The 15,612-nt window shown below is 43.2% G+C and overlaps 1 protein-coding gene across 1 annotated transcript in view; it reads right to left on the bottom strand.

The window, feature by feature from the left end:
- nlrx1 (NLR family member X1) overlaps positions 1-15,612 on the bottom strand; it is a 104,474-nt gene that overhangs the window by 2,258 nt on the left and 86,604 nt on the right. Inside the window, exon 11 of the mRNA XM_072393131.1 lies at positions 3,453-3,660. Within this exon, the coding sequence (XP_072249232.1) occupies positions 3,453-3,660 (208 nt within the window). The remainder of the gene's footprint in view (positions 1-3,452; positions 3,661-15,612) is intronic.

Raw genomic sequence — 15,612 nt, 5'->3', positions numbered from 1 at the left:
AGGCAAAGTCCTGACCACCTGGCTCCAGTGTGAAGCCCAGGGGCCTCATGTACAAAGACTTGCATGGATTTCCTACTCAAACATGGCGTACGCTGAAACAAAAATGCCTTCCAAAGTGCAAAAATATCTGGATGTATCAATGTGTGCGCACGCGTGAATCCAAGCACATTTCATTTGTTCATCCCGATCAATGTGGAATTGAGCGCACATGTTGGAGTACCCGACTCCTCCCTGTACACGCCCCTACTTAAATATGCAAATCATATTTAAATGAGCCCTGCACCTGCGATTCCTCTCTCTGCACAATCAGAAAATAAAGAAAAAAGAATGAGTAAGATGGGAAAAAAAGAATAACTTAAAGGAAAGCGAGATGGAGGTGCTACTTTCTTAAGTAGGTTCGCAAAAATGTGCTCTTTGGCACACTGTCTTACGATATAAGCAGCAAATGTAAAAGAGGAGTGGATGGGAGAGTGTGAGCGAGGCCTTTAATGCTGTGGGATCTGGGAATCGCACACAAGCAGAGGTGAAAAAGAAGTGGTCCGATATTAAGGTGGATGTGAAGCGGAGACTGGCTGCCCACCGCCGAAGTGTGGCCAAAACAGGCGGGGGAGGCTGTTTGAACAGAGAGTCGACACAACTATGGGTGACACTGCTCTCTCAGGGGTGGTGGGTGTAGGAGTGTGGGTGACTCTGATTACCCCCAAGGTAAATATCTATGTATTTGTGTAACTCACAACAAACGTGTTCATACAGTAACCTAGTGCAGAAGTGCGCTGGGGAAAAAGGTGAGGCTGATTAAGACATTTCACACTTTACACATGGGGTTATTAACATTTGCACACAGAGACGATCAGGGGCTTGCTAGAAAGATCTTAATCTGTAGTTTAACCAGCAAAAAACAGCAAGTTACTAACTTTAACCACCAACTATGATGCTGTGAAGACGGCATAGAAATTGGGGGCGCACATGCTCAATGCAGGTCACGGGGAATAATATTAGGACAATTACACAATAAAGTTACTCACCAAGAAGCCACCCATCGCGCACAGTGCCAGCTTGTAGTCTGTTCCCAACAATTCTGTTACTAAATGTATGAATCGTGCGTTGAACCAGACCACCCCCACAAAGCATTAATGCATCACATACTATCTGATTAAGACATTTCACACATTACGCACAGGGTTATTAACACTTGCACACAGAGACGATCAGGGGCTTGCTAGAAAGATCTTCTTGAAAATGTTTTCCTGTTGATATACAAATTCATCATGCGATGATGCTTTTATAGCAATGTGTATGCAGTCGATAGCTCCGATTACATTAGGAAAACCGGCTCTCGCTTCAAATTGCGCTTCAATGTTGGCCTGTTCAACAGCATTGTGGGAATTTGATATACCTGCTGAGATGCAGATAATTCCGTCCCACTGGGCTGGCATGGCTTGGCTCAGGGTCGACTGGCACAGTCCCTATGGGTTGGCCAGCTCCCTCTGGAATGCCCCAGTTAATTAAACCCCAGTGTGCACATCACCTGTGGCACAAGCAGCGCATGGCTCCTCGCTGTGCTGTGCTCCAACGCCAGCCGCAGCTCTGCGCACAGTTTCAGGAGGATTGCCCTCAAAACGGCTGATGAGCCAGTTGTCATCATGTGCCAGCAAATCCTCTCAGTCTCGTAACACACGCTTTCTTCCAATTGCACCATTTATAATGTCTTCCAATACCGCAAAAGCAGCCATTGTTTTTAATGGTATGCACTGCAACACTTTGCGCATGCTTTTATATCCACTCGTGTAATTGCAGACACATGGGTGTGTTAGTTGTTCATGTGTCTCAAATGTGCACGTCACTCATTCTGAAGACAAATTGTGTTCACATTTATTTATTATAACCGTTTCCCAACATCACCTCTAAGTGTCGCCAAAGAATCAATAGGTGTAGAAAAGTGCGTACGACAGCCCTGAAGTTGGTGTGAGGCACTGCACATTTCCACGGTCATTTCGCCCTTGATACATCTGGGCAACATCGTTGACGTGAACAAGTGTGTACGCCACTTTTTTGTGCATACGCACCCCTTGTACATGAGGCCCCTGGTCTTTTAAACTTGGACAAAGTATCTTGGTATCTTAATCTGTACACTATAAGGATCACAAAATCACATTTTTGCAACTCACCCATGAACAATTTGCCATGGGAAACTCAACTCAACTTTATTTATAAAGCTCTTTAAAAACAGCCACGGCTGAAACAAAGTGATGTACATGAATAACAACACAAAGTAAAAGACATAAAACATAACAATATAAAAACAATGATAAACGATAACAATATTAAAAGAATAAAGCAAAAACAGAAACAGAGTTTGATGCCGAGTTAAAAGCCATGGAGTAAAAATGAGTTTCAAGATGAGTTTTAAAAATGGACAGTGAAGGGGCTTGTCTAATGTGCAATGGGAGGTCATTCCATAGTTGAGGACCGGCAGCGGAAAAGACAGTTCAGAGAGGTAAAGCCCATTTAAAGATTTAAAAACAAATAGAAGAATCTTAAAATGGACTCTAAAATGCACAGGCCGCCAGTGGAGGGAAGCTAAAATGGGAGTAATGTGCTCTCTCTCGTTCCAGTTAGGAGGCAAGCGGCAGTAACTGTAGTCTAGGGGGAGCTTTGTTTGAGTTTGTAGGTGTTGAAATCTAAAAAAAGTATAATAATTTTTTTTTTTCAAAAGCTGTTGAATGGCAAAGTTTGTCCCATCTCTGTTTGCCATTTTACATTAACCTGATCACTTAGGTAAACCCAGTAAACCCAGTAAACTCGGTTACACAAACAGTCAAGATAAGCAGGCAGCGCAGAGCATCCACATTAATATTCATTACCATCAACTTAGAACTCAACTTGCAATTTGTTACCTTTTTTAGTCATTGTTATCAAGTTGCAGTCAAGGATTCTCCATCTAAATTGTAGACCCAAGTAGCTTCACTTCAGCCTATATTTTCAGTTAATATGTGCTGATGTGTATTTCATACAGCACAATGTGACATGTGAGCATTGGAAGTATGAAAATGGACTCAAATGCCACAAAGCACCCCCACACCATATGCTTATTTAGTGCCATCCAGCATCTATCAAACCCACATAAGTATCACCAAGCATTTATTAAACACAGAATGGCATGACACAGCCAAGAGAGAAAAAAATTGTTCCTGTTACTTTATTTTATTTTACTTTATTATTATTTTTATTTATTATCAATAAATAGGCACATGCCACAATAAAATGGTCTGGTGATGCCTATGCCCACCAGTAGTTTAAGATTGAGGAACTTTTACCTGTAAAACAGCAAGAACCAAAAAAAAATATATATATAATCCTGACAGAATTAATCATCAAGAATCAAATTTAAAAAAATCTTACATAAAGGGAATTGCTGCGTTTTTCTCATTAATATGCACAATAATGTGTACCTCAAGCTGCTGCTTGACACGTTTGCGGTCCCAGGATGAAGCATTCTCTCGTATCACACTGAGGATAGGGTGCCAGTCCTTTGAGATGTTGGAGCCTTCAGTGACGGAAGCCAGGACTTTGACCCTGTGGCTGCTGCTGTGGCCTCTGGGAGCACCCTGGACATACAAAGACTGCTTCCCACTATCACTGAGAGGGTTCAGATACAAGCTACAGAGAGACAAACACAAATACAAAGACAATGATGTTCTTACTGGATTACATATGGGAAATCTAGTAAATATCAATGCAGTGTGGGTGACTGTGGTTAAGGGGACTCTATTGTAGGCCCTACAATAATAGTAAAATTACGCCATGGTGAAAAGTAGAGTTGGTCAGGGCACAGAAAAGGGAGTACCGGAGAGCCGAACGGAAATGGCGCGAGTCAAAGCTCCAGGTTCATTATGAGATTTATAAAGGAAAGCTATGTGTGTTCAACCAGACTTTACGTAGGACGAGGAAGAGTTATTTTTCTGAAATCATCAAAAATTGCAGTGACAACTCTTGTGTCCTGTTTCCTACAGTAAACAGATCAACAAACCCTCCAGTTCCAGTTTGCAATATTCTTCAATGACTAATGTAACACTTGTGTTAGAAATAAAGTTTATGCAACTAAGATCTAGGTTCTGAGGAGTAATAAAGAGTATGGTTAGTAGTGAACAACTGACAGATTTATTGCAGAAACACAGAAAAAGAATATACATGTAGAATATCACAATTACAGTGACTGGAAAAATAACCCCAGATAAAATAGAGCTCTTTTCTTAAAAATAAAATAAAAAGTACAAAAAACAGGGAATAAATTGCTTCCAAACGCTCGTTCCGTTGTTCAGTTCTTGTTGTACACTGCATTGATGTGTTTTTGTGCGATTTCAGGTCACTTGTGTACACTACCCAGGTAGGTATAAGCAGGGTGCGATTTGCCGGTGGGGATGGTGGGTATTTCCCCCCTCTGGTTTACATGTCCTACCCTCTGCTGAATTATTTTTATCCTTGACGGGGACAAAATTGGACAAAAGTAAGGGCTGCATTGAGCCGGGTTGCTTCGCTAAATGGCGAAAGGGTCGAGAATGGGTTAGTCTACACGATTAAACATTAAAAAGAAAAAAGAAAAAAGAAAAACATTTTGACAGCGCATTGTGGTATTTGATTTTTTCTGTTGAACTGATATCGGGAAATAATTGAAATTATATTTTTATTTGGCAAATGTAAAACAATATTTAGAGAAAATATTTCTGCAAATGCAGTGGTTAAATTCACGTTCAAAATAGGCCTACCGCCTACGTTATGTAGCCTAAGTGTAAGGTTAATTTCCACAAGAATCAATAGTTTTCAAGTTTTCACACTTGTGTGGTAATTTTTCTGAAAAAAATGTTTCTCAAAATGATCCCCCCCGCTGTTTTTTTTTTCACAAATCGCACCCTGGGTATAAGTATAAGTATAAGCATCCATCCATCCATCCATCCATCCGACGCTTATCCGGGGGTCGGGTCGTGGGGGCAGCAGCTTGAGCAGAGAAACCCAGACGTCCCTGTCCCCGGCCACTTCCTCCAGCTCTTCCGGGGGGACCCGAGGCGTTCCCAGGCCACCTGAGAGATATAGTCTCTCCAACGTGTCCTGGGTCTTCCCCAAGTGGGACGTGCCCAGAACACTTCACCAGGGAGGCGTGTAGGAGGCATCCTAACCAGATGCCCGAGCCACCTCATCTGGCTCCTCTCAATGCGGAGGAGCAGCACTTCTCACCCTATCTCTAAGGCAGAGCCCAGACACCCTGCGGAGGTAGCCCATTTCGACCGCTTATATTTGCGATCTCGTTCTTTCGGTCACTACCCACAACTCGTGACCATAGGTGAGTGTAGGAACATAGATTGACCAGTAAATCGGGAGCTTCGCCTTTTGGTCAGATTCACTCAGCTTTTAGTCACACACTGTACTAGCCATCATTAATAAATGGCGAATTAAGCTTTACTTATTAAACGATCTATGTACATTCTCTGGCGAAAGCTGCAACTGTCTCTATTACTAAAGTTTAAATATCAATTTAACGTCCGTCTGCCATCCCTTACCCGCAGCCCTGAGAATTTTTGGCAATGCATTATGGGACATCTTGCCATCGGATGCTCACTACATTTTGGCATGGTCACTATATAGTGACATATGTATTTGTCTAATGTTTTTATGTGTGTTTACAGCTACTAATGTGTGTAACATTGTTACTGTGATGATAAATATTGAAATATTTATATTTAACATTTAATCTATGTCTATAATAACCAGATCCTGAAATGTAGATGTGACATGAGGGTTTTCTGAATAAAGACCACTAAGATTTACATTTAACTGATTTTGATTAATCTTTTTTTAATATTCACATTGATGAATTGAGAATTAATTTTCCCTTCAACTATAGCCAGTTGTCCAGGCCCAGAGGCAGCAAAGCACCCCCACACCATGATGCTATCGCTGCCATACTTAACAGTGGGGATGAGGTTTTGGTGATGGTGTGCTGTACCAGCTTTCCTCCACACATGCTGTTGTGTCTTCCCCCCAAACAATTCAACTTTTGTTTCATCAGTCCACAATATGTTTTTCCAGAAGCACTGAGAAGCATCCAAATGCCTTTTCACGAACTCTAAACGAGAAGAAATGTTCTTTTTGGACAGCAATGGCTTCCTCCGTGGCCTTCTCCCATGAATCCCATACTTGTTCAGTGTCTTTCTAATTGTAGATGTGTCAACAGAGATGTTAGCATGTTCCAGTGACTTCCTCAGGTCTTCAGAAGACACTCTTGGATTCTTCTTTACCTCATTGATGATGACTCGCCTTGCCCTTGGAGTGATCTTCGCAGGGCGGCCACTCCTTGGCAAAGTAACAACCGTCCCAAACTGTCTCCATTTATACACTATTTTTCGAACTGTGGACAGATGAACATCAAGGCTCTTCAAGATGGTTTTGTAACCCTTTTTAGCTTTATATAAGTCAATTATTTTGTGACTTAAATCTTCAGACAGCTCCTTTGTGCGAGGCATGATGCAAAGAACATGCCTCTCATCAAAACACACCTTTTAACTGGTTTTCCAGTGGGGTGGGTAGCTTACGACACACCTCAGTGATTGGACTAAAGGGTGGCTCACACCTGAGTCAAATTGCCTAATCATCTAATTAGTCTAATTAGCTCTTGGAGGACTCTTAGCCAAGGGTGTACTTATTTATGCCTCCCTGTCCTGTCAATATTTACGTCTTGTGGCCAATAAAAGTATGATAACATGTGGCTGTTTTAGTGATTTTAGTTCAAGAAGACACTGTTTGTTCATTTTGAGATGTTTGAGATCATTGTAGTGATCAGACTATGTTTTATGACCAATTTAGGAAGAAATGTGAGAAATTCCAAAGGGCGTACAAACTTTTTCCCATGACTGCATATATGGAGAGGGGGGGCACATTGATGAACATACATACATACATACATATATCTACATGGGGGGGCATTGACGAACATATATCATCTTAAAGGGGAACTCTGTTTTTTAAACCTAGACCTTATTTCTGACATAAAATACGTTTATCTACTCACCAAGAACAGTTTGGTGAAAGTCTGTGTTCTTCGGAAGCTATTGAGAAAACTTGCGATCGGCATATATCCATATAATGGAGTGAACAGGTCAGGGACGATGCAGCCTCCAAATAAGGCATTATCTGTCTTTATTTCACCAATACTTTAAGAAGAATGAATGAACGAATGCGTACTACTGCTCTGTTAGCGCATAGCTACTGTTATGTGACTACTTGCAGCTATAAGACAGCTAACGGAGGGAATACTACACACACCATCTACTGGGATCACTTCATCGACACACATGGCTGCAGCACAGCTCATTCACTCCAGTAAGAACGTCCATCTTACTCAAAGTGGTCGTTCATTGTCAAAATTTGATAAATATCCTGCCATGTTGCACAAAACTAGCAGTAGCAAACTTCATGTGAAGTTAGCCGACTGTCACAGAGAAAGGAGTAAATAAACTGTGCTCCAGGGTGGATTAAAAGTGGTCCCAGTAGAGTGCCTGTGTAGAAATCCCTCTGTTAGCTCTCCTATAGCCGCAAGTAGCCACATAACAGCACCTATGAACTAACAGAGCTATAGTACACGTTCGTTCATTCATTCTTCCTAAAGCATTGGTGAAATAAAGACAGATAATGCTTTATTTAGAGGCTGCATCGTCCCTGCCCTGTTCACTCCGTTATATGGATATACGGCCATTGCGAGTTTTCTAAATAGCTTCCGAAGGACGCCGACTTTCGCCAAACTATTTCATGTCAGAAATAAGGTCTAGGTTTAAAAATACCGGAGTTCCCCTTTAATATGACTAAGCTTATGTTTCACTTCACTTTCAGATGATTGCCTGGAAGGGGAGCGATTCTGAAGCCTGGAATTCGAGCCGTACAGTGTCAGCACAGAAATTAGGAGCTTGTGCCTTGAATCGTGACCGATTTACTGGTACAGTGGGAGTTGGAAGCCCATCTGCCAAAGTACTGTTCTATTTGAAGTCGAGGTTGATTTGCTTGGTTGCCCTTTAGGCTAGCTTGAGAGGATCTGCTCTGCTTGTACACCTGTTGCTCCAGGTCTGAAGATCTACCGCATTTCCTCATCGACCGCATCATTGCTTTCTCTCAGCTCTTTATCTTTGGGAAACCTACATAGTTTGAGAAAAGTTAGCAAAGCAACAAACAACAATCAGAGAAGTTACTTTGGGCCAATTTAGTTAAATAGGAAACACTTCTTGGTTGTTTGGAGTTTGGTTTCCCCGTCAGCATTCACTATGACTTCTTAGTATCAGCCACAAAGTGAGCAAATTCTGTTCGTAAAATTATGTTATAATGGCCAAATACAATCAAAAGTAATTTTTCATTCTTACTTGTGAAAGGTAATGCCATGCGATCTGGTTTGTACTGTAAACCGGTAGGTACACTTCCATGCAGCAAATGAGGCATCTTCTCTGATCGCTCCACTTGTGATGTCGACGTTCAATGCGGCGTCTATGTATATAGGTCTATGGTTTGTGTATTGTGGATTTTCTTGCTCCTGTTGGACTACTAATAATTATTATATTTCTCCCTATAATTTACAAATTTTTTGCATAGTTAACTCTATAGCAAACTTGTTTTATTCTAACACTCACTCATACAGATCTTTATTTTCACTTTTTAGCGGTGTGTCTGGTTCTCTAGCTTAGCATGGCCACCAGTTATCTCCCTCCATCTCCTGCTTTCACCTGCTCTGTGTGTCATAGAGCTGTAAAGTCCTAGTTGACTGGTCGAAAAAACTGGTCGATGCGTTCTGATAAAAATTGTGATTGGTCGATTTTTTGCCGTGTTAATTTCATACTGTCACGATTTACGTTCTGTTTCTTGTCTTGTCTCGTCATTTCCTGTTTTATTTTGAAAAATCACTGACTTTCCCCTCTCGTTTCAGGTATCTTGCCCTTCCTCACGTGTCAAGCGTCTCATTGTCTTCCCTGATTACCAAGTGTTTCCACCTGTTCCCCTTGGTCCCTCATGTGTTCAAATAGTCTGCGTTTCCCTTGTCTTGTGCCGGAACTGCACGGAAAGAACTGAGTGTCTGCTAGTGTAAGTTTTTTCTAAGCTTCTTGCCTAATTCAATATCTGTTGTTGTTATGAGAGTGATCAAAACCCATCCGTGAGTGAAACCCGTTGCCTTGTAGCCACGGTTGGGCCATCGCAAAGCAATCAGAGTATTCAGGAGCTGTGAACGGGCGGTCACTCTCCTCTCTGAAAACACTTGCTGGTTAACTCTCGGTGTGCGGTCTCAGCCTAGTGCAATTAACCAACACATGAACGGCTGTGCACAACATAAAGTAAGGGGTGGCGCCTGAAGCGTCAGCGGAAGCGTCAGCCATTCTCGTGAGAAGACATTCTTGGGTAAAGACTAGCGTGTCTACCTGCGCGTGTCCACCGGGCAAGGCCACTGAACAAGGCAAACCTGTCCTACTTGCCTCATCCTTGTCGCTCTGGCCTCTCCAGCTGCTTTAAAATGTGCCTCAAACCCATTCCCATTCCTGTTGTCTCCGGCTCGCACAGAAGGTTTCACACAACCAAACACCACCGCAACCTTAACAACCTCCGCTCTCTAAAGCCCACTTCACTCTGTGACACACCCTTGTCTGTGGGGTTGTGGAATTGCCAATCGGCGGTAAACAGAGCAGATTTCATTATAGCTTATGCTAATCACCTGTCTCTTGACATCCTGGCTCTCACTGAAACATGGATTAAGCCTGAAAACACAGCTACCCCGGCGGCACTTTCAACCAACCACTCATTTTCCCACACCTCTCGTACATCTGGGAGAGGTGGTGGAACGGGCATGCTCATTTCCAACAAATGGAAATACACCCAACTGCTACCTGAAGCTAAATACAATACCTTTGAATACCACGCCATCTTGGTAACTGCACCGGTCAAAACCTATATGATTGTCATATATCTCCCACCAGGACAACTCGGTGACTTTCTAAATGAACTCGACACCTTGCTCTCTTCTATTTTGGAGCATGACTGTCCCACAATTGTCCTTGGTGATATGAACATCCACCTTGACAGTCCTAACTCTTCTGATTTTCTGTCACTAATGCATTCGTTTGAGCTACAACTGCTCAGCAGTCCTCCGACCCATAAAGCTGGCAAAGTGCTCGATCTCGTTTTCTCAAGAAACTGTGCCACAGAGGCCCTATCTGTCACACCTCTGCAGTTCTCTGACCACTATTTCATTCAGTTCAGAGTGAGTCTCCCGAGAAGACAATCTGCTTCTACCCCTATGGTTTCCTTCCGCCGCAATCTCCGCAACCTGTCGCCCACCCGCTTCTCCTCCGTTGTTGCCTCCGCTCTTCCAACCTCCAGCACATTCTTCTCCCTTCAGGTTAATGATACCACGGAGTCCCTTTGCTCTACTCTGAGCTTATCTCTGGATAGTCTGTGTCCTCTATCCACCAAACCCTCCCGATCCTCCCAGTCTCACCCCTGGCTTAATGATACTCTCCGAGCGTTGCGCACCAATCTCAGAGCTGCCGAAAGGAAATGGCACAAGTCAAAAGATCCGGCAGATCTAGCTAAATTCCAGGTGCTACTGTCATCATTCGCATCCAGTGTCACTGATGCAAAAAAGTCTTTCTACATCAACAAGATTCATAGTACTACTGACACCCAGAAACTTTTTTCCACCTTCAAAACTCTACTTAATCCTCCGCCACCTGCTACCAATCTAACAGCAGACACCTTCGCCTCATTTTTTACTGACAAAGTGGCAGCTATAAGCAAACAGTTTACCAAACCTGTTACCACAAAATCTGCATGCAGAAGTCCTACTGCATCATTTTCCTCATTTACCCCTCTGACTCAGAGCAGTGTGTCTAAACTTCTCACATGTAGCCGTCCTACTACATGCCCGCTGGACCCCGTTCCTACTAATCTTCTCCAATCCATTGCTCCTACTGTAACTGCAGCAGTCACGCATGTGATTAATGCTTCACTGACATCGGGCACATTTCCTACCACCTTCAAACAAGCTCAGGTTACACCGCTGCTCAAGAAACCTTCCCTCCCTCCAACTCATGTGGAGAATTATCGGCCGGTCTCTCTCCTCCCGTTTCTGTCTAAAATCATTGAAAGGGCGGTCTTTAAGCAGGTCAACGATTACCTCTCTCATAACAACCTCCTTGACCCGAACCAATCTGGGTTTAAAAGTGGACACTCCACCGAGACGGCTCTGTTAGCTGTGACAGAAGCCTTAAAAGAAGCCAGAGCGACAGCTAAGTCCTCTGTACTTATCCTGCTCGACTTATCGGCTGCATTTGACACCGTATCCTTTTGTCCATGCTCCCCTTAATTGACACTTCCATATTGGATTTGATCAATCTGTCTTTGTTGACAGGATAAGTACCTCAGACTTTTAAGGTTGCTGTAATTAAACCTTCACTTAAAAATACTACTCTTGATTCAGAAATTATCAACCTATATCCAATATCCCTTTTTTGTCTAAAGTTGAAAAAATAGTTGCAGCTCAAACTTGTGATCATTTACTGTTTGAAGAGTTTCAGTCAGGATTCAGAGTACATCATAGCACAGAAACAGCACTGGTGAAAGTTACCAATGATCTCCTCTTAGCCTCTGATAGTGGACTTGTGTCTGTGCTTGTCCTGTTGGATCTCAGTGCTGGATTTGATACGGTCGACCCCAGTATCTTATTACAGAGACTTGAACATGTTATTGGGATTAAAGGAACTGCGATAGACTGGTTTTAGTAATATTTATCTGATATATTTCAGTTTGTTCTTGTAAATGAAGAATCTTCCTCATACACCAGAGTAAGTCATGGAGTTCCTCAGGGTTCTGTGCTTGGACAGATTTGTTTTACTTTATACATGCTTCCATTTGGTAAAATTATTAGACAGCATGGCATAAATTCCCATTGCTATGCAAATGATACTCAGCTGTACTTATCTATGAAACCAGATGAACCCAATAGGTTGGTCAAACTACAAGCATGTCTTAAAGACATAAACACCTGGATGACTCAAAACTGTCTGGTTCTAAATGCAGACAAAACTGAACTTGTTATCTTTGGACCTGAGCGCAGGGAGAAATTGTTTAGCTATATAGTTACTCTAGATGGTATTTCCTTGGCTTGTAGTTCTACAGTGAGGAACCATGGAGTTATTTTTGACCAGAATTTATCATTTGACGCACATATAAAACAGGTTTCCAGGACTGCCCTCTTTCACCTTCGTAATATTGTTCAAATCAGGAACATCCTGTCTCAGAGTGATGCAGAAAAACTAGTCCATGGCATTTGTTAATTCAAGATTGGACTACTGTAATTCTTTATTATTGGGCTGTCCCACATATTCTCTGAAAAGCCTCCAGCTGATCCAAAATGCTGCAGCCAAAATTCTAATGAGGACTAACAGGAGAGATCATTAGAGGGCGGCTGTAGCTCAGTCGCCCACCAATCGGAGGGTCGGTGGTTCGACTCTGGCTTCCCCAGGCTACATGTCGAAGCGTCCTTGGGTAAGACACTGAACCCCACGTTGCCTCCCAGTGTATCACTGGGGTATGAATGTGTGTATGAATGATTAGAAAAGCACGTAGTTAAGTATCTTAAGACGTGCTGTATGAATGTGTGTGAGTGGGGTGAATGTGGCATGTAGTGAAGCGCTTTGAGTGGTCAGTTAGACTAGAAAAGCGCTATACAAGTACAAGTCCATTTACCATCATGTTTCTCCAGTTTTAGCTTCTCTTCATTAGGTACCTTTTAAATTCTGAATAGAATTTAAGATTCTTCTCCTCACATATAAAGCTCTTAATGACCGAGCTCCATCATATCTTAAATATCTCAAGATATTTTCCGAACAGTGCAGTTCGCTCCCAAATTGCAGGTTTACTTGTGGTTCCCAGAATTAAGTAGAATGGTAGAAAAGTAGAATGGGAGGCAGCCTTCATTTATCAGGCCCCTCTCTTGTGTAATAAGCTGCCAATAAATGTCTGGGAAGCAGACACCCTTTCCACTTTTAAGACTAGGCTTATAAAACTTCCCTTTTTGATAAAGCTTATAGTTAGGGATGTCTCAGGTGATCCTGAAACATCCCATAGTTAAGCTGCTATAGGCCTAGACTGTTCTGGGAGGATTGGAATCTGCAGTGCACACACACACACACAACACTAAACCTGTCACGATCTATGCTTTGATTCATGTCGTCATTTCCTGTTTTATTGTGAAATATTAACTTTCCTCTCGTTTCAGGTACCTTGCCCTTCCTCTTGTGTCAAGTGTCTGATTGTCTTCCCTGATTCCCAAAGTGTTTCCACCTGTTCCGTATGGCTCCTCTTGTGCTCAAATAGTCTGCGTCTCCCTTGTCTTGTGCCAGTGTGTTGTGAGCCTCATCCTAGTGTCTTTTTCCACAGAAATCCACAGCCACACATTCCTTGAGCCTGCAGTGAGCGATCCTCCTGCAGAGCATATCCTTTGTTTGATCAATTATTCTTTAGCCCTAGTTTATCACGGTAAGCTCCATAGCCTGTTTTGTTCCTCCCTTTTGGAGTGATTTTGATTTGTAACCTTTTCATAGTCACCTCCGTTAGAGGAGCGTTGCGTTTAGTTTATTGTTTATTGTTTAGTTTAATAGTTCATCCACTAGTGATTTTGTTCTTAGAGAACTTTGCACTGCTGTTGAAGGTGAGCCTATAGTTAATGTTAAGTTTCATAGTGCCTCCGTTTCTAAGAGAGTGTCTTTTGTTTAAGTCCGCCTCAGTAGAAGAGTGTGGAAGTTCATTTGTAATCTTTAATAGCCCTTTGTTTTCCTCCGAGAGTGGAGAGGTTTTGATTTAGATCATTTTCATAGCGGCACTCTCCTTCACCATAGTTATTGAGAGTGCTTCAGGAGTTTCACAACCTCTTTATTTGCTCTGTGTGGAAGATCCTCAACCTGTTGTTTATAAATAAACAATCTTGACTTTGAGCTTGACCCTGCATCTGTGTCCTGTGTCCGAGGCCCTGACAAAACCATCCTGGGAATGTGGAGGAATTTGAGTGCATAAAGGGCAAGGGCGCAAGCTGGATCTGGACACTCATGAAATCTAATCCAATCAAACTACAGTAAATCAAGACCTGTCATTCATCAAAAATTTAAAATACACGTAATTATATACACCTCCACACAACTTTGTAGGAGGCTGCTTTCTTACAGGATGTTATATGTAAGTCAGCTTTCTACTGCTGGAACATATTTGTTTGTGTATGTATATGTATGACATCTATTTGAGCGGACTGATGCTTTTTTAAAGGCTGATTATGCTTGATGCATAAACCAGTTGTGACATCAGCCCAGTGCCCAGTAGAAATTATTTGCTCAATACAACCGTCTATTCTGTGCCCTCTCTGATTCACATGGACTGTGGCCCAGTGACATATAAAACAAAGTTCTCATGTTAGACATTGGCATTATTCTTTCCTGTTTGTGCTCTTATTGAATATGCCCCTGTGGATATTTTTTAACATTATGAGTGATTACCATTGGGCTCGGTCAGGCCTGAAAACATGACGTGGGTCCCCCTTTCGACGGGCTCAACACCTGTGGGAGGGGCCAAAGGGGTCGGGTGCAATTTGAGCTAGGTAGCGGCCAGAGGTGGAGATCTTGGCGGTCTGATCCTCGGCTACTGAAGCTGGCTCTTGGGACATGGAATGTCACCTCTCTGTTGGGGAAGGAGCCTGAGCTGGTGCGCGAGGCTGAGAGGTTCCGACTAGACATAGCTGGACTCACCTCGACAACAGCTTGGGCTTCGGAACCAGTCTCTTTGAGAGGGGTTGGATTCTCTTTCCCTCTGGAGTTGCCCGTAGTGAGAGGCAGAGTGGGCATACTCATTGCCCCCCGGCTGTGTGTGTGCACATTGGGGTTTACCTCGGTGGACGAGAGGGTAGCCTCCCTCCACCTTCGGGTGGGGGGATGGGTCCTGACTGTTGTTTGTGCTTACGCTCCAAACAGCAGTTTAGAGTACCCACCCTTTTTGGAGTCCCTGTAGGAGGCACTGGAGAATGGACTTGGTAAAAAATGGACTTGTATTTGTATAGCGCTTTTCTAGTCTAGCTGACCACTCAAAGCGCTTCACTACATGCTCCTGCAGGAGACGCCCTCGTTTTGCTGGGGGACTTCAATGCTCACGTGGGCAATGACAGTGAGACCTGGAAGGGGGTGATTGAGAGGAACGGCCCCCCCGATCTGAATCAGAGTGGTGTTCTATTGTTGGACTTCTGCGCTCGTCATGGACTGTCCGTAACAAACACCATGTTCAGGCATAAGGGTGTCTATATGTGCGCTGAGCACCAGGACACCCTAGGCCGCAATTCGATAATCGACTTTGTGGTTGTATCGTCGGACTTGAGGCCGTATGTCCTGGACACTAGGGTGAAGAGAGGGGCGGAGCTGTCAACTGATCACCACCTGGTGAGTTGGCTCCGCTGGTTGGGGAGGAATGCCAATCAGACCTGGCAGGCCCAAACGTATTGTGAGGTTCTGCTGGGAACGTCTGATGGAATCGCCTGTCAGAAGGAGCTTTAAC

Source organism: Leuresthes tenuis, unplaced genomic scaffold, assembly GCF_036924035.1.
Source record: "Leuresthes tenuis unplaced genomic scaffold, fLeuTen1.0.hap1 SCAF_9, whole genome shotgun sequence".
Classification (NCBI taxonomy): Eukaryota; Metazoa; Chordata; class Actinopteri; order Atheriniformes; family Atherinopsidae; genus Leuresthes; species Leuresthes tenuis.
The sequence above is the reverse complement of the archived record's forward strand: the minus strand, read 5'-3'. Positions and strand labels throughout refer to the sequence as shown.